General features: G+C 45.5%; 1 protein-coding gene across 1 annotated transcript in view; it reads right to left on the bottom strand.

Annotated features, from left to right (window-relative positions):
• PMEPA1 (prostate transmembrane protein, androgen induced 1) overlaps nucleotides 1-20,094 on the bottom strand; it is a 70,903-nt gene that overhangs the window by 4,669 nt on the left and 46,140 nt on the right. Inside the window, 1 exon segment of the mRNA XM_038750309.1 lies at nucleotides 3,267-3,421. Coding sequence (XP_038606237.1) covers nucleotides 3,267-3,421 — 155 coding nt within the window.

The following is a 20,094-nucleotide window of genomic DNA, read 5'->3' on the forward strand; positions in this document are numbered from 1 at the left end:
ACAAAAGCTGCATAGAGAGGAAATTAAAAATAGGATTTTTTTCTTGTGAAACTATCAAGTGAAAGCAAAGTTCAAAGCCCCAGTGACAGCTCTAAAACAAACACCAACGTTCCCAACACAGACTCACCCACACGGTGTGAGTCTGACCTGATAAAATGAGAGTCTGTAAGCCAAAAGCTTGTGTGTGGTGCTCACACCGACAACACGTTTCCTCCGGTCTGAATGGAGGATCTGGCTCCAACAAGCCTCAGAAACTTCCAGCACTCCCATGCTCTGGAATTTTTGGTGCCAAACTGGCCGGTTTGTGTGTATCTTTTTACCCGTTTTGATCTTTTGTGCTCTGGATAACTTTTTATTTGGGCTTTTCCTGTTTACCCTTTCAGACTGTAAACACCTCAAGGCCAGAACCTTATCATTCCTCTGAAATCTCCCTCGGGGCCTGTTACGGGGCTCCGTACCTAGTGATGGTGATGACGATGATGATGATGATGTTGGAGTCTCCCGTCAGGAACGATGGATGAATCTCGGTCCTGAGACTTCAGGACCGAGAACCTGCGCAAAGGAATTGATTACAGTGATAGTGGTTGGCCAGCACCACTCGCACTCTCTTCCCTCCAGTCACGGTCCTACTGGGGCCCAAAGTGCCAATGGGCGTGGAGGCGGGCAGGGACGCAGCTTACTGCAGATGGAGTGCAACGGACAAGAAGGCGGGAAAGGATGTAAAGTGCACCTTGACCCATGCCAGACAGCTACAGATAGAGCTGAGGCTAGAACCTAGGTTTCCCAAGGCCTTGATTGGAGCTCTTTCCACGGGACCAAGAACAGGGCCCTGTGCTTAGGAGGTGCTCAATAAATTCTGTGGTTGACCGACTGTTGATAAATTCTCCCCTACACGGGGCTGTTACTTCTCCCTCAGATGGAGGTGTACGTCCCTGGAAAGCTCCAAGTGGGAGGGAGAGTTTCGAACTGTCCTGAAGGCTGGTGTTCTACCATAGGCTAGGGAGGAGAGAGGGTTAGGTTGGCGACTGCATTGTCTCTCAGTTCTCCTCATCAGACAATATCTGTCCCTAAACAAGTGATTCAATTTATAGTTACTGGTCATGGGGGCTGTGTCTGCCTTTCCCCTTCTTTCTTATCCTCCTGCCCCAGGGGAGCCTAGGTTAATAGACTTGGTGACGCTAAGAAAATTCTGATGTCTGGTCTCCCTCTGCCTTAGTTTTCCAGCTTGGAAAATGGGTACACAATGCCTGTTCTTCAACTCCATCCAAAGGAACTGTGAAGAAGATTCCGAACTGGTTTTAACACAGGTCTAGGAAGGCCATGTCTTCCAAGACCTGCTAGCTGAGAGGTGGCGGATGCTCGTGAGAGTGACTGCACTAGTGGCTGATCACTACATTCCACTAGGTGGGCAGGTGGGAAATAGGGAGGAGGAGCAGAAAACCCACCCGCTCCTAGGCTGCCACAAGTCTTCCCCTATTCCTCCCCACTACTCCCACCCCAGGGCCCTGTTTTCTGCTGGCTTGGCTGGTGATGATTACCTTCCCAAGCTGGTGGATCCTGACCCCAGAATGCTGATGCATAGTTTCAGGGTTCTGCTCTAGGAGGTGCCCAAACCTGCTGGGGAGAAAGTCTGTTTGCTCAATCCTCCTGACCACCTGTTCCTCTACCTGCTGGCAATAAATCCACGCTTTGCCTCTGGCTTCAGCAATGAGGGACCCTTTCAGGAGATCCTGCTTTTCAGACGGTTGACATTTGGGAACAGCCAGGCCCCTTCACCCCCATTCCATTGCCCCCTAAGACAGAGTTGCCTGGTTTTCTCAAGATCCCCAAGCAGTTCCAAAGAACTGGGGCCTGGCTTAAGTGTTCTGGCCTCGGGTCAATTTAGGCAATTAGAGCCAGCCTACTGTATGATTAGTTGTTGAGTGCCATCAGTGTGCTAGGTGTGCAGCAGAGGCAAATGCCCCAGCCCTGCCCTCAGGCCTTACAATCTACCTCAATTTTCCCTTGTAATTTCAATTAGACCCATTATATGTCCTCACTTCCTGCCTTAAATTATGAAATTATAGATCCCAGATGCTCAATCTGGAAACAATCTAAGGACCAGCCAGGTCGCTCTCTTGGCTGAGCTGAATCTGAGATATGAATCTGTGTTGAGGGATGAGCACGGCCCCAAAATGGGGGTGGGTCTGTTGCTGGGCATGGTGAAACTGCTCTATCCCACCCAAGAGGTGGCTGCATTCTAGTACCAAGTGCAACAAACGACCAATTTTCCTTTCCCTCTAGCCTAGATTATATGGTCTCGGTTTCACTCTCTGTTGGGCCGATCCCAAGCATGGGAGGGAAGAGTTGATACCCCAAACCTATTTAGAGTGACAAAGCTTCTCAAACATTCTTGCAATCTGTCATTCAATGGCATTTATTGAGCGCTTACTGTGTGCAGAACACCGTACTAGCATTTTGTACAGTGCAACAGAGTTGGTACTCACGATCCCCTGCCCACAAGGAGCTTACAGTTTAGAGGGGGAGATAATATGTTAAAATAAATTATGGATATGTATGTAAGTGCTGTGGGTGGGGAGAATATCAAGTGTTTGAAGAGGACAGATCACAGGGCAGAGGAAGGCAGAGTGGCCTCACAGAAAGAGCTCAGGCTTGGGAGTCAGGTGACCCGGGTTCCAGTCGGCTCCACCTCTTGCCTGCCGTGTGACCTAGAGTGAGTTACTTAACCTCTCTGTGCCTCAGTTTATCATCCGTAAAATGGAGAAAAGATATCTGTTCTCTTCCACTCTTAGGCTGTGAGCCCTGTGTGGGACTGTGTCCAATCTGATCACCTTGTAACTGCCCCAGTGCTTGGCACATGGTAAGTGCTTAATAAATACCATCATTGTTATTATCAGTGTAGCCCCCTGCTCATGGGTTTACTTCTAGTAGTCCCAGGCAGCAATTCTTGGGTAATGCCGGAGATGTGTCCATGGACAAGGCCATAAACAAACTCGAGGACTACCTGCAGCCTCAAAGCACAATTTCGTTGTCACATTGGCATCCTCTCTGTCACTGCTCTATCCTAGAGAGGAGCTCAAAGTGGAAAGTACCAAATTCCCACCCCCCCACCCTAACTTTCTTCTCTACTCCCACCCCATGGCCCAGGCACCCCACCAAGGGAATCTGGAGGGGGTCTGGAGGGGCAGGAGGGTCCTGGCCACCGCCGGTCTTCTGAGGGTCTCATTGGCCGTAGCCCCACATGAGTCAGGCACAAGATGGCTTACCGAGGAGAGGTTCTCATCTCTTCTCCGCCCTTGGCTGTGCCGGTTGATGAAGGAGCGTGCAGAGAGCTTGTAGTGGTTCAGCAGGCAAGTGATGACGACCACCATAACCATCATCACCACCACAATTATGATTATCTGTACAAACTCCAACTCCGCTGTCAAGACAAAAAAAAAAAAAACACAGCTTGAGATCCTGGAAAGTGCACTGCATAATAATAACAACGATAATGGTAACATTTATTAAGCTACGTGCTCAGTGCCGGGGCAGATAAAAGGTTATCAGATTGGGTAATTAATGATCCATTAATTCAAGGACCATGTTCAGAGGACACTCAGGTTTGCAAGAATGGCCGCGGTTTCAGTGTTTCTACTGCTGGGGGCAGATGTGGTTTTGTTTGGGGGGGTCGGGGAGGAGGGGGACGTGCATTATGGAGACAGACAGCAGACCTCCAAGAAGCGGCTTGGTAGAATGTGGTGGGAAAGCTGTACAAATATAAGCAAAGCCTTCAGGCAGAGCTCTGTGTGGATCTGGGTCAGGCCACAGTCAGGCTAGTAGAGCTTAGGGCTAAGTGGGTTAAACCACTGACCCCTGTTTGGTACCAGGTCAGGCTGTAGCTTTGGGTCAAGCCAGAGGCTGGATTGCTCCTGGGACCGTGTGATACTGCAGGGCAGAAGTTCCCGTGAGTAGTCCCGGTAGCTCAGGGACAGGCTCACACCCACATCCGCCAACATACAGGCTCATCGCATACCAACCATAAACAGCAGTCCCATCCCACTATACTGAGGCGAAGCCAGCCACGTGTCGATACAAATTCCATGCTCTGAGGTAAAAAGGATTAGCCTCCCAGTCATCGGAGGCGGCCTCCCTGCCCTGACCGGGCAGAGGTAAACTCCAAGTCAGTCCCACTCCCTCATCAAACTTCCCCTTCTGCTGCTAGGACTATTTGGGGTTTGAAAGAATCCAAAAGCCACAATGAACAAATAGCAAGTTCAGTAAGGTAACGAACACATGATCGAGAAAAACCCTTCATGACATAAATCATCCTTTGTAAAAAAATGTCTTGAGTATCTTGCCCATCCTGATCCCTCCTGAATGGGTCCCACTGCCCTAAGGGCAACACGAAGCTGAAGACAGCCACGAGCTGTTCTCCAGAGTAAAGTGCAAGGTTAGAATGGGAGAAGGAAGGCAGCAAAGGATCAGCCCGGGCTTTCCTTGTCCTCTGTTCCTGGGGGTCATCCACCCCGCAGGGCAATGAGTGAAGAATATCTGCTGACTCAAAACAGACAGAAACCCAGGCACTGCTTCTTCCTGTGCGGGTTCCTTTTGATGAATCAGCTGGCAGCTTCTGCTGGGGACAATAGCATGTTTGGGAGAACACTATCTGAGCCCGCAGGGGAAGAAGGCCTGGACACACAAACTGCTAAAAATTGGGGTGCTTCAGCTGCTTAGACTGCTTTGTTGTTCTGCTTCAATGCAGAGGGATGGACTAAAAGACCTCTGCAAGTCCTTTCCAGCCCAGAGGAGAGGTCAAGGAGTACTTCTGAACTAGGGGACAGTTCATGACAAAGCATAATAACAATACTGATATTAATAAAAAGTGTGATATTTGTTACTGCACTTAGTAAGCGCATAACATATACCATTAAAAGAAAGTACTGGGGTAGATACAAGATAGATATATGGGAATAATAGTCTAAGTGGTGGGACAGAATAAAGGTGTTTAACAGGTATTTATAGAAAGCAGTGGCCTAGTGGAAAGAGCATGGTCCTGGGAGCCAGAGGGCCTGGGTCTGCCATTTGCCTGCACTGTGATCTTGGGTAAGTCACTTATCTGCTCCGTGCCTCAGTTTCCTCATTTGTAAAATGAGGATTGAATTATCAGTTCTCCCTCCTATTTGAACTGTGAGACCCTTGTGGAACAGGGACTATGTCGACTCTGATTATCATGTATCTACCCCAGGGCTTAGTGTAGTGTATGGCCCATAGTAAGTGCTAACAATTATTATTATTATTATTACTATTAATAATAATAATAACTGATATGTGAAACTGATGCCCAAATAAATTAAGTGATTTGCCCAAGATGACACAGCAAGGAAGTGAAGGATTTGGGATTAGAAAAAGCTTCTCCTGGCTCCCAGTCTTTCCAAAAGGCCACACTGCTCCTCAAAACCTGTTGTTTTTTTGGTTTTTTACATCAGGGTCAATGCAGAAACAGTCTTGGGCCCAAACAGCCCACTCTGTCCTGGAGAGCCAGCCAAAAGAAAAACAAAACCCATTGCCACTAGATGGGGGTCAGAAGAGAAATTAGATTAAGTCTGGTGAGAAATGCACACCAGACTCCAAGAAAGGGTTTCCCTTCTCCTCCTGACTCACTCTGACTGGGGTTGGCGGGAGATGAATAGAATTTCTGATTGGAGGCGGCACATAATAGCTTGATAAATATTTCCGTGTGTTCTTTGAGCTCAAAAGGATGTCTTCCACATCCAGGAAGAGCCTGAAAGCCACCCCTCTGTGCCTCTGCTTCCTGTTAGCTGGCCAAGAAATGGCTGTGTAATTGTCAGTGAGAGCAGAAGGCTCTCTCACCTGTTTCACTAGTGAGGCAAGGGAAGGTGTGGTGAAAGGTATAACCTTTTGTATGAAGTAGAGGGAGGGATTTGGTGTTTGTGGAAGTAGTGGCTGTAATTTTCATCAAAAGGGGACTCTCCTGCTGGGGCTGTTCCAAGGGTCATAAAGGGGGACACGCTCCCACCCACACACTCACACACACTGCCTCCCTCTACCCCTGCCACGGCAGGACAGGGATGTATAAGTAACCCGCTTTTCAGAGGGAAGGCCACAGAAACCACACTCGCAGAGCTGTGTTCTCAAATACCGCAGATGCTGCAATTTCCATTAAAAAAAATCAAGTACCTAAAAAAAGGAAGAATGTTATTTTGATCCTGCAGGAGATGGGACAGTTTCTGCTGACTCAGGCGGGTTTAAATGGGGAGTTTTCCTCCTGACAGCTGGCGGTTGTTAAGTGCCAGCAAAAACACAAAACGACAGGCAAATGGTTCCGGATGGCAATCCCTGCCAGTTACACAGTACCTCGGAGTTAATTCTGCTAAGCAGCCACCATTGTACAAGTGTTAAATTTAAAAAGGAAAACAAAAAAACAGAAAAAACCCAAAGCTTCCAACCTTCCTTCGACCTATAACTAAATACCTCTGAGAAGGAAAAGTTACTCTGCATAATGGGTTATGCCAAAGAATGGATTTTCTACAGGAAGTTTGGTAAAAAAATCTTTGATCCATTGTTCTTTGCAGGGAAGATCTATGTGGCCTAGTAAACAGAAGCCTTGAAACTGACTCCCCAGGGCTACCGAGTCCAGGCCCCTCCTCACTGACACAAGCCTGCATCCTCCCAAGGCAGATAACCCAAGTGAGGGGGAGAATGATTTCAGCTGGGGCCTAAAAACACAGGATATGCGAGAAGAGAATAATAAAATCTCAGAAATAGAAGACATTGTGAGAGGTCATCGAGTCCAATCTCCTGTGTTAAGGCAGAACTGCACTTTCTGCACTGCCAGAAAGATAGTTTCTTCCTCTTTTCATAACTCTTTAGAGACAGATTCCATAACCTTCCTTTATCGACACATTCTGTGTTGGGGAGACCACTGACAGCATTCGTCGATTCCCCTCACAGATATGGGATGTGCCTTGGCCAACCTGGAAGCATTAGGCCCATGCTACAGGCCTTGGTGGGTTTCACATAATAACATGATGCTGTCACACAGAACTTTTTACAGAATTCAAAAACTTGGAGTGTGTTGTCGCTGGGGGGGACAGGGAGAAGTGGGGGAGCCAGACCCCTGACCTTGGCTTTCAAGTCAAATCCCGCTCACTTTCATTCTGGGTCCCCAAGAAGAGGGATGTTGCTTCCAAGATGTAGAACTTGACAGCAGGAACTGAGATGGAGGAAGACCGCGCGTTTCAAACAAAAATGTCAGATGTGAAGGCATCTTCTGCCACATCAGTTCAGAAACGAGGCAGAAAACTGGACTGTCCTGTAGCAAATTGGACAAATGTCCCCCTTGCCCCAGCCCCACAGTACTCTTGTGCATATATATCCTTATATACTATTTTCCATATCTGTACTTTAACATCTGTCTCCTCTTATAGACTGTAAGCTCCTTATGGGCATGGAGTACATCGACCAACTCTATTTCCCTACGCGCTTAGTGCAGTGCTCTGTACACAGAAACTGCTCAATAAATTCCATAGATTGATTAATTATTCCAGTGTCTTGGAAACGAACAGCCGGAAAGTCATTTTAAATGCCTCATTTAAATCACTCTTGCTGCAATTTAAGCTCTCGTCCCAGTCTCACTCACAAAGGCCAGTTGCTCTTATCTCCTCTATTAGAAAACTGCTTTAAGTCGTCAATGATTCAGTCTGGAGAGGTTTTCTTACATGTTATTTGGGACTCTCCTCCAATAGGCCACAGGAAGACTGAGCCTCCTTAGGGACAAAACAGGCAGGGAATGAGGGCTGAGGCTTCCTCTCCTCCTCCCTTTGTCCCTGAGGCAGGGCCTTATGGTTTCATCACTGAATCCCGGTGTCAGGCTTCCTGGCAATACAAAGTTTCCCCACCTTCTGGGGATGAGGTGGACTAACTATATCAGAGGTTGTAAAGTAGTAGCAGAAGCAGTAATAGTTGCTATTAAGTACTTACTGGATGCAGAACACTGTGCTGAGTGCTGGGAGAGGGTACACAGGTGGGAATTAGCCAGGGTAAAGTGCTTAGAAATGATTAATTGTTTTAATAATAATAATGATGGTATTTGTTAAGCGCTTACTATGTGCCAAGTCCCTGGTCAGGGCTGGCTCTGAGGCAGAACTCCTCAAACCCTCAGAGGAAGCAGCTAGAGCAGGTTTAAAACCTCATTTAACTTCTTCTCAACTGACCCTCCTGGCCATACAAGAAAAGCAGTGTTCGGCAAAGTCAGCTTAGCCACAGAGGGCCCTTGCCTCTTCCCCTGTAAACCTGGTGAGAATCCCAGGCTCTTGGAGAGATAACAATTTCTAGACGCCCAATGCTTGTGGGTGAGGGGCCCAAGGAGGGCTCCTAATTTGCCCAGCAACAGCAAATAGGGGTGGGAAGTGGAGGGGAGGGAGGGTCTCATTTCCGGCTTTGGGCAGTCCTCTCAGTATCTCCACGAGAAGCAGCGTGGCTCAGTGGAAAGAGCACGGGCTTTGGAGTCAGAGGTCATGGATTCAAATCCTGGCTCTGCCCCTTGTCAGCTGTGTGACTTTGGGCAAGTCACTTAACTTCTCTAGGCCTCAGTTACCCCATCTGTAAAATTGGGATTAAGACTGTGAGGCCCCTGTGGGACAACCTGATCACCTTATAACCTCTCCAGTGCTTAGAACAGTGCTTTGCACATAATAAGCACTTAATAAATATCATCATCATTATTATTATACTCTCCACTCAGCCGGGGGGCACACAGGACCTGCATTGTTCCCCCACACCACACCATGCACCACAGCCTGTCTGTACCTAGCGAAGTTTTTGGGAGGACCTATAGATCCACGGAGACTTTTAAATCCAATCAACAGGGAAAAAATGGGGGGTGACGCAAAAAGAATTATGACCTCTTCATCTCAATGAGGTACATGTCAAGGGACCAAGTCAGCCATGGGCCTCAGTAAACTATTTTTCATTCTGACTCAAGCCTTTTGTTGGGAGTTGAGCTGCATGTGTTTCTGGGGAGGGATAGGGAGGCGGCTTTTGTCTTCCTCCTGCCAAGAAAGGTTAAAGGTACCAGAGCCTAGCAGAAAGGGCAATCCTCTTGTCCCCCTTGTGTTTACCAGCACTTCCCGGAACACGTATGACTGCTTCCAAAACGGCTCTAGGTGCCCGGGCAGGCAGGGAGCCGAGGGTGCTGGGTGGAGCTAGGGCAAGCGGGCATTGGGCAGGCGGGTCATGTACATCACAAGCCTCAGCCTTGCCTGGTGGGGTTGACCGGGGCCAGGCAAGGAAGCTTGGCACAGGAAGTGATGGATTTTACTAGTCACACTTACAGTAGGGGTGCAGAGGGAGGGATTCTCACAGTCCCCTTCTATCTATTTCCATCCACAAGAGGATTGGATTTCTGGCTGGCTGGTGGGTGTGTGTGCAGGGGGCCGGAGGAAGCCGGAGGGGGAGGGGTGTGTGGGGAGTGAGTGAGTGAGTGAGTGTGTGTGTGTGTGTGTGTGTGTGTTCTGAAAAGGAACAGCACTCTGTGATAAATGAGGTGGGTCTGGGAGATGGTGAGTAAGGGAGACGAATATGAAGTTTCATAAAGGAAGTAAGATAATCCTATTCACTGAGAAACTACCCCCATTAAGACACTCCCCTGAGAAATTCAGATCCAGGAGTATTGAGCATGCGTGAGAGAGAGAGATAGTGAGAGATTTCGGCATGGGTCACCAAGTTCATGATTGAAAGTGACCAGAGATAATAAACCACAGTCCCCTGCATAAACCCAAGGTGTCTTCCGGCCAGACCCTTGGCTACACTAGAGCCTCGCCTCTGGGAAGTTCTGGCAGTCTCGTCTGTTTCTCTCCTCCGACTCCTCATTTCTGCCCATCACCATCACCGCTAAAGTCCACAGGGCCCTGGGTTTAATTGCCTCAACTGATAGCCAATTTTCAAGTGCAGGGCATCCGAGGTAAGCTACTGAAGCAGTGGCACCAGCTGCCTCTCTGGACCGCCCTGAAAGCTGCCCTGCCACTTGGATTGATCAGGGTTTGCCCTCACCCAATTATAAAGTCAGCCAACCACACACACCGGGACTACAGCAAATAGAAAGAACCTGCCCAGCAGAAACCTGGGGTTTTACACCACAGCCTGGCTCTACTTTCTCAATGAGCAGCAAGTTCTTACTGTAGCTCCTTGTTTTCCCCCACCTCCCCACTGGCCACTGAGCAGAAACAGTTAAGTGTTTATTCTGTAACGAGCACTTGGCACGGGGGCTTACTGGTGTACTGCTAAAGCACATTCCTCCTCTAATGACCTGGCCCCTGTCAACATGCCCAAGTTACTCAGTGACTCCATTTTGGCAGATCTTTGAACCACTCCATAAAACATGGTGCAGGGAACTCCCAGTTTCTACAACAGTGGGCCTTATGGACACTCACTCGTACACCGAATTTGTCGTTTCCGCAGGGTCCGTGAATTGGGATCACATAGCAGTTCAGTGCTGCTTTTTGGATAAGACCAGTATGCTGCAGGAATAAATGAGAGGGTGGAGTTTGGTGACACAAGCCAATTCTTTTAAGGGCAGAGGGCAGGGAAGGTGTGACTCAGAGGCAGATAAAGAATGGGAAATCCCAAATCCTTATATCTGGTAGCACTAGACTCAAACTATAAAAGCTACCTTGTCCTTAAAAGGGGAACTGGCTTAAAGGAGAAAAGTTTGTTCCCCAAAATTAGTTGCTCAGGAGATTTGGGGAAGAGTCACGGGTGGAATCACCTGAGAGACATTCATGGAACACTCAGATTTCAGTCACATCAGGTAGATCTGCTAGACTAAGCTGTTTGAGGGCAGGAATCCTGTCTGCCAACTATATTGTACTCCCCTCAGTGCTTAATACAGTGCTCTGCACAAAATAAGCACTCAATAAATACGACAGATTGATTGAAATATGCTTTGTTTAGGATTAGCCTTTCACAAAGTTTCATGCACTTTGAATATGCTGACTTCAATTGAGACAGTCAGTTCATTCATTCAGTGGTATTTACTGAGTGCTTACTGTGAGGGAGAGTACAATATAACAACAAACAGACAAATTCCTGCCCACAACGAGCTCACAGTCTAGAGGGGGAGACAGACATTTATATAAATAAATAAATTACAGATATATACATATGTGCTGTGCTGTCAGTTAAAATAACTACCTCTGTGTTCCAGAATCACAATTCTCCTTCATCTAACCTCTGTCCTTTATTTTTAGAAATTGATCTCTGCTGTAAGGAAGTTGGGGTTTCATCCATGCACACAATAAGCACTCAATAAATACGATCGAGTGAAGCTCAGGATGTAGGGTAGCAAATTCTTGCAAAATCAAATCTCACTATTACCTACTAGCCTGGAAGCTCCTCCCACTAAACTGTAAGGTCCTTGAGAGCTGGGATTGTGCCTACTTGTTTTACTGCACTTTCCCAAAGTCTTAGCGCAGTACCATTGATTGATTCTGTCAATATCATAGGAGCTTGGATGCAAATAGAAGTCTCTGGAGAACACAGTTAGATTCTTCACATTTAATACGATGGTGCTAATCACTGTCACTTTTGTAAATTGTAAATTTACAAAATCTACAAATTTTGTACTGTAAGTACAAATTTACAAAATTTACACAATTGTAAAAATCTTTCAATTTCAGTTAGTACTTTTTCCTGAAGGAGCAGTTATGCCAGCATTCCTAATGCAAAATAAAGCCATATGAATTTAATTTAGTATCATTTTTACTTATGGATAATTTCAAATGGACAGACTGTTATCATATTTGAGCAGCAAAGCACTGCTTCTGAGAAACAATCCAAAAAGTCACTTGGCAAGTTATGTATGCATTTTCATGTTCTTTTTCTAGTCAACACTTCCATAAATTGCCAAAACCCCAACTTCTCACTGCCTGCACAATGAAATTATTTCAATTCCTCAAAGCCGGTTGGGGGCAGGGGTCAAGACCTGAGCATTATTTACCCCAATTTGATCCCTGTGAACTGTGGAAAAATTTTACTGAGTATTTGGACTTGAAAGATTGCTCTATTCGATCGGGGGGGCAATCCCAATTAGTTCAAATAATGACATTTCTATGGTATGTTCCAAGGGCCACACAGAAGTAAGCAAAGCTACACTAGGGACGTCTGATCATCCTCCCTCTACAACTGCAGGGTGAATACAACAGGTGGATTATTTAAGGCTTTTATTGACGTCAAGTAGAAGGCAAATTCTGGTCACCTCCCCAGGAGGATACAAGTTGACGTCGATGTGTTTTGGTAGATTGTATTTTGATCTTTCAAACTGCTGGGCTGGCCAAAGCATCGCAAGGCTGGGGCTGCCTGGCATCTGATATTAAACTCCTCTTGGGTTTTCTTAATCTTAAAACTCAAATGCAGGAAAAAAAAAAAGGAAATATGCTTTCCTTGGGTGGACATTGGAGAGCTGGAATGAAGCAAAGTGCGTATTTTCTGGTTAACAAGCAACATGCACAAATTTAGTCCAGTCTGGGCTCTTGGCTGCCCCACTAAGGTAATAGGAATGGAAACTGTCTGAAATTTATGAAAATCTAATCTTGTTAGCCGCAGTGGAGGATGTGACAAGGCAGGAGGAAGGTTCATTGTCATTCCAACTAGCAGGCCCCTAGTGAGTGACTTTCAACTTGCAGGCGGTTAATTTATCTAGACTCTGAAGTGGCTGAGCCCAGCTTTCCCCTCATTTGACTAAGGATTCCCCACTCTTTAGAATTTCAAATCAAACTGTATTCCACATTAAAGAAAAATATTTCTGATCATTTATTTTCTTAGGTAAAAATCTCTCATTCGTAAAAAGTTATTGTGGAAGGGAGGGAGAACAAAGCAGACAGGCTAAAGCCTGCCTCTTTTCACCTGATATCACTCTCTTCTTAGCCAATGATCAGATGTGACCAAAATCCCTCCCTTCCCAGGCACCACCTATACATTTTCTACTAAGAAACTTTAACCAGTTATCCATGTCTACATTTACTATCCTCATTTTGGGGTGAGAGGTTGGGGAGAGGCCTCTAAAAACCCTCTGGAATAGGGAAGCCCAAGCCTTCACTACACTTTTCAGGCTAGGGGTGCTGCTAAAGCTTACTGAGTTTTCCCGCCTTCGCCATTCATTTCTTTGCATTCCTCAAAAGGAAGAAAAGGCAGAGCTATGTTCTTTTATTTTCAACTCTCCATAGCTGTCGATCATGGTGCGGGCTGGAATTACATATATAAATTCAAAGAGAGAAGACGAATGTGGCAAGCAGATTACTTTAGAGATAAAAATGCAGTAAGATCTGTTTCTGGAGCCATTAGTTCCAATTGAGCATACCCTGGTAAATCCTGCTCAATGAAAATGCTGGTAAGACTTAGCCCCACCAATTTAGGAGAATGGCTGCGGGGCTAGTCTAGCCAGGGACTGCCCAAGGTTTTCTAGCAAGCTCTTCAAGCCTTTTCCTCCTCTCTGCCCTCCCCCTCCTCCAACCCCCTCCAGAACACACTCTCCCCTCTACCTCTGTCTAGCTTCCCTGAATTGATAAAAATTTCTCAATCTTTCTGGTCTGGCCTATCTAGCCATGTAACCACAGGTTGCTGATTCAGTTTCCCTACTAGTAGCAATGGTGATGGTAGCAATAATATTTATTAAGCACTCCCTGTTTGCAAAGCACTGCACTAAGTGCTGGGAAAGAATACACTAGTGGGAATTAGACATGGCTCCTCTCCCTTGGGGGGCTCACAATCAATCAATCAATTGTTGAGAGCTTACTATGTGCAGGGCACTATATTAAGTGCTTCAGAGAATGCAATGTCACAGTTATGGAAGACATTCCCTGCCCACAAAGAGCTTACAGTCTAGAGGAAGAGAATCTTAGAGTTTAAACGAAGATTCTATTATAGCCTTCCTCCTAGGAATAACTGGGGTGTCTCCATTTCTGGTGATTTGCAGGGGGCTGTTTTCACTGATTTACGGATTTCAATTTTCTATTCCTCAAATGACTATGCTACCATATGGCCTGTACAAAGAAACCATCTTAAGCAAGTCCAGAAAGGCCTAAATTCACTCTAAGGAAGACCTGTCTGACAACGAAGGTTCTTCAACATTAGAATGGAAACCTTGAGGAATCTCCTGCACTGGAGAAATTCTTATCACTCAGGAATGGTTTGTGGTTCTGCTGGAAGGCAGGGAAGTAAATCCTGGAGATTCTTTTGAAAGGTCATGCTTTTGTAAAGTGAAGTCGAGGCTATGCACACTGACTGTGTAACTGGAAGCTGACCCTGCATTCTCTCAATAGGAAGATGTAGGATGAATGGAATAAAACTAGGTATTGAAACTAGACTAGAAACTATGACTCAATTGTCCATTACCAAAAAGCAGAGTGTTAGTTAACTAGAGTCTATAATTTTTTTTAATAGTATTTGTTAAGCACTTACTACATACCAAGCACTGTCCTAAGCACTGGGGTACATACAAGCTAATCAGGTTGGACAGAGTCCACGTCCCAAACGGGGCTCACAGTATTAATCCCCACTTTACAGATGAGGTAACTGAAGCACAGAGGAGTTAAATGACTTGCCCAAGATCACACAGCAGACAAGTGGCAGAGGCGGAATTAGAACATGGGTCCTTCTGACTCTCAGGCTTGTGCTCTATCCACTAGGCCATGCTGCTTCTCGTAAATTGTTCAATGGGACTGTCCTGGCATTCAAGTAAGAAGTACCATTATTTTAGCACATACATTTTCCCTCTAAGTAAATTTAAAACTTAGATTCTGAGTATTTTACAGTTTCAGATGCTTAAAAATGTGTTTCTTTGGGTCTCAGATTATATTCATCCTCACCTATTGGTATTGGTTCTTCTTAATTAACGAGTGACATTAAGGCGCTTTAAAGTTCACCTAGTTCACCTGGCTATATGTAATTTCTAGACTTTCTGTTCTAGGTTCTGCAAAACAAACACTTAGTATCTAAGTCAAACTCAGCAGAATAAAAAAACCCCAGAAGCTCAGTTTGCAATCCTGATTTCTAATTCCACTATTAATTTCTTTCTTGTCGCTTCTAATCTCCTAGGGTTCAACCAAGTCCCTGGCAAATTTTAGCTGGTCACAAAAGAATATCTGTGCAGCACAGAGAATCAAAGCATCTTCCATTCAAATGAAATGCTAAATTTGTTTTAACACTTAGGCTCTAGCAATTGTGTATCTAAATGAATCTCCACTAAGCAGTAGGGTTTTGTTCCCTACTATATTAGAGATAATCACGTTTACATATTACTTTGGAAGAGATCCTGGAAAATATTATTGTTATGCATATTAGATATTTCTTGCTGAGGGTTTGTTTTGTAATCTCTTTGCAGAAGAGCCCTTCAGAAGGACTAGCAAATATGTTTGCATTATGTCTCACAATTGAACCAAAAGAAAAGGCTAAGAGGCAGAATGTGTTCAGAGATAGCAAAAAGGAAAGCTTGGGTGGATTTCTGCAGTTAATATTTTTACAATTACTGTCCTTTTGGATGTTTACCATGAACCAAGCCTGAGCACACATGTCCTGAATGCACGGGTATAGACTCTTCTCTCCATCATCCTACCAGGACACTCCCATAGGTAGACCAACAACTAAAACCCTGGACACTGCAAAGGCAGAGTCCCACTCGAAAACAACAAATTCCAAGGCTCAGCTACAGGAAGAAATGATGGCCTCAGTCCATTTGCTTCACTCCACTCCAATCCCACTTCAAAGTGTCAGCAAGATGGCAGCGGTGTTATAATGAGAAGCTGCAGGCCCACCCTCAAAAGGCTTCCACTTTTTAGCTCAGCCACATACCATATTCATCAAGAGAACTGCCTTCACTGCACGGCATCCTCTGATTTTTGAGCAGAGAATATATTTTTGAGCACTTATTATGTGCCAAGCACTGTTCTAAATGCAAGGGTAGATTCAAGGTAATCAAGTTGGAAAGTCACATGGGGCTCACAGTATTGACCCCCATTTTACAGATGAGGTAACTGGGGCACAGAGAAGTTAAGTGACTGCCTAAGGTCACAGGGCCAAAAGTGGCAGAGCTGGGATTAGAACCTAGGTCCTTCTGACTCCTAGGCCTGTACTCTATCCACAGAGCTGTGGAGGAGCTGGGACTTAAATTGGAATTGCCTGAGTCCCAGTCCCATGTTCTTTCCAGTCTACCTCACTTCCTCCCTGAACATCAGGGGTCCTTGGGAGAGAGAAGGGCTGACCTCCAATGGCCCCCTCAAATCCTGGATAAGGCTGTGAGCCTGTTGTTGGATAGGGACCATCTCTATATGTTGCCCCTTGTACTTCCCAAGTGCTTAGTACAGTGCTCTGCATACAGTAAGTGCTCAATAAATACAACTGAATGGATGAATGAGGCATTCAGGACACTGTAAGAGGTACACCAAGCACCCATCTCACGTGACGATGTCACACATACACCACTTTGGAGATGTAGCCCATGTTCGGGTGATCCTAAAGTGTTTCTTCAGGGGTCCCCCGGCCCCCACATGTATTGCAGAGCCCCGGTGTTTCCCTCCCAGCTTCCTCTGAACATGGGTGCTGAAGCCAAGCTGCAGAACTTGTCAGCAAGAGCCATGGAGCAGAAAGGATGGATGCCCCAAGTTGAAATCCTAGAAACAAAGACATCCAGAACAATAGCCGGATTAGACAGGGTTGGCCCGGCTGAAAACCAGAAGATCCTGGATAAAACCAGATGACTGACCACCCTGGGAGAGACAGAGGAATGGGGTATGGTGGGGATAGAGCAAACTACAGAGATCCAGAAGATATCTAAGACAAGAGGACTCACATCAGCCCACAGGAAAGTAAACCATCACAGCTGACCCAACGGACTTAGGTCAACTTCCAGCTAGTGTTCTGTGGAGTCCTACTATTGCCACGAGCACCGGTGTTTGAAAAGCACTGAGAAAAAAGCCCTGTTCTTAGCAGGGTTGACCTAAGGTCACCTGCTGCACCCAAGAGAAGCTTTCAGCTATTCCCCAACTCTTACTCCTAGCAGCACTCTAATTCCTCTTTCCAGGTTCAGCCCAAGAAGGGAAGGGGAAGAGAGATTGAGAGACACAAGGAAAGCTGACAAGAGGGCAGGAAAGATAGGGAGAGAGAGGAAAAGAGGGAAAGAGAAGGGCGAAAGGGTGGGGGGGGAAGCTGGGGAAAAAAGAGGAGGGGGGAGGAGTGGGAAAAGTAGGGCAAGAGGGAGAAAGAAAGCTCCTCCACTAGACTGTAATCTCTTCTGATAGACTGTGAGCTCCTTGCAGTCTGTTGTATTGTACTCTCTGGAGTGCCTAGTACAGTGTTTTGCAAACAGTCAGGATTCAATAAATATAAATTATAATGATGGCATTTATTAAGCGCTTACTATGTGCAAAGCACTGTTCTAAGTGCTGTGGAGGTTACAAGGTAATCATGTTGTCCCACGGGGGGCTCACAGTCTTCATCCCCATTTTCCAGATGAGGTAACTGAGGCACAGAGAAGTTAAGCGACTTGCCTAAAGTCACACAGCTGACAACTGGCGGAGCTGGGATTTGAACCCATGAACTCTGACTCCAAAGCCCATGCTCTTTCCAATGAGCAATGCTGCTTCTCTATAAATATGACTGACTGATAAAAAAACAACTGACTGAAAAAGGAGGGGGAAGGAGGAAGAGAGAGAGAGAGAAAAAGAGAGCGTGAACATAAAAGAAAAAAGAGCTTAAAGGAGTCAGCTCAGAACAAACTCTGACACAACTCCTCTTCTGGTCCAGAAGTAGGCAAACTCAAGTGACTACTTGGCATGCTCACTACCCTGGCCCATCTTTGAATGGAGGGAAAATCTATCATACTAGGCTAGTTACTTGAGAAGATCCTTCAGCAAGATGTCCTGAAGGGGAAGGGGAAGCGATTCAGAGTCAAATCCCTCTTTCCTTCTCAGCATTTACCATCTGGCTATCAATACCAGCCAAACAAAACAATCTCTTTTCTGTCATCTTTCAACTTTAGGGCTGGCTTATTTTATGCACTCACCAGGGACTGAGAGATTAAATTCTAGGCACTCCATTTAAAAGGAAAAAACAAACAACTCCCCTGCTTTTCCCAATCCTCTATCTATCCCTCTACCCCTTTAGGCCCTCAAAAGAAACCCCAATTTTTCTAAGAACAGATGTAAACGTTGTGGTGGATAGCTTTGTCAAAGAACCTAGTTGGATTATTTTTCTATCTCTCTTTGAAGTGGCAATCCCTAATTCACAGAAAGATCCAAAGTCCTTCAAGAATATCTTTGAACAACCCACACCTCTTTGAAGAGACTCAAGATTCCTCAAAGTCAAGGACCATCTGCTAGAGTAGGAACCAAGATCTGTCATAATTGCTAGTGCCGTACACTAGCAATGCCTAAGAAACAGCTCCTGCACACAACAGATGTGTTATGGACATATCACTTTGTAGATTTTTTTAAAAACTTAAAACATCTTAAATAGTCTGAGCAAATAACTATTGACAAAACCTTTTTTAGGCTGCACCTGTATTTTGGAACCCTATATTTCATATAAGCTACAAATATCAATTTGAGAACTATGCAGGCTACTAGTATTAGTAGGCATGTAGTATTCTGGTGAACCTTCCCTTGAGAATTTTTTCATGAAGTTTCCCAGAAAAATTGCTCAAGGGTGCTTGGATAACATTTCACTCATCAATCGGTCAAGGATATTTATTGAGCGCTTACAGTGTAGAGCACTGTACTAAGAAATTGAGAGAGTCTGATAGTAGACCTGATCCCCGCCTCAAAAAACTCACAATCTACTCATCCCTTTGAACACTGCAATCCTTTCCAGAAGGTTACTGTGAGTCCTGTGAGCCCAGAGGCAATAGCAAAGGGGCAGCAGTCACTGATATGGCTCCCTCTTCTCCGAGGGGAACCCATGACCCACATGGAAGCCAACAGGGCAACTCAGCCTCTCACCTTTCACTAAGATGTCAGTAGCCAGGACAAGAACTTAATGAAAAAACTAAATGAGTGGGGAATATTTACACGAATGTCTTTGAGTTCCCCAAACCCTCCGTGATCTGCCTGTGTAAAACCAATCAAACAAGTGACCCATTGCGGTCATAGTTAGCTGTGTCAGACTGTTATGTTCATCCGATTGGATATGGGAAAAACTATCGTGGAGCAGAAAATGAAGCCTTCAGCACATGTGCAGTCAGCTACAATTTCCGTACGTGCATCAATTTTCACTAGGTCACCGTCCTGTCAGCCCAAGTGGCCATTTTCTTCGATGGCTACCACCAAACATGACAAATTCAACCCTCAGGTATCAATAACCCAGACACCCAACCAATCATCCTGTCAAACCAAGAGAGAAAAACTCCAGTCAAATGAAATAAGGAGCTGAACCAAAACACCACCACATTCACTACATAAGAGTTTCCCCACATTAACCAAGGCATTTCAGTATACTGATAGCAGTAAACAACTGCTGCAATGAGGCTGTAAAAAAATTACTGACCCTTGAATCACCTGAAAGCAGCAGTGAAGAAACCTTGCCTGTTTGAAAATAACCATGGCCTTGGGATAAGGAGAGCGGCACATTTCAGCTGGAATCCAGTTTTGTGTATGGCATTCCCATTAGGTTTTCAGTAAAGAGTGATAAAAAGCGAGGACAGGGAATAAAACACAAGCCTTTTGACCATCTGAGCCAAGCATCCACCTAGAAAACTGGAAGATGAGGTTTCTTTCACCCGTTGCATTTGTTCACAAAGAACATGGTAAAAAATAGCATTTAACATGCAGAGATCAGGTTTTGGAGGGAAAAGAATCTTGGCTCCAGTAAGGACTTATTGGCTATGGAGGATTCAGCAACCATACAGGTGAACTGCTTCATGCAAAACTGCCTATGTAAATGGATAATTTGGACACCAAAGTGGATATTTTTGCCTCAAACATCCAGTGGGGCTGTATGACAAGAAATGAGTCAATCAGATAAAGGCTCAATCCTCCCCTTGATTTGGAACTGTGAAAACCTAGCCTCTGTGTGACTTTGAACCAAAAGCATGCCCTCTCTGGGCTT

Source organism: Tachyglossus aculeatus, chromosome 8, assembly GCF_015852505.1.
Source record: "Tachyglossus aculeatus isolate mTacAcu1 chromosome 8, mTacAcu1.pri, whole genome shotgun sequence".
NCBI classification, from domain to species: Eukaryota; Metazoa; Chordata; class Mammalia; order Monotremata; family Tachyglossidae; genus Tachyglossus; species Tachyglossus aculeatus.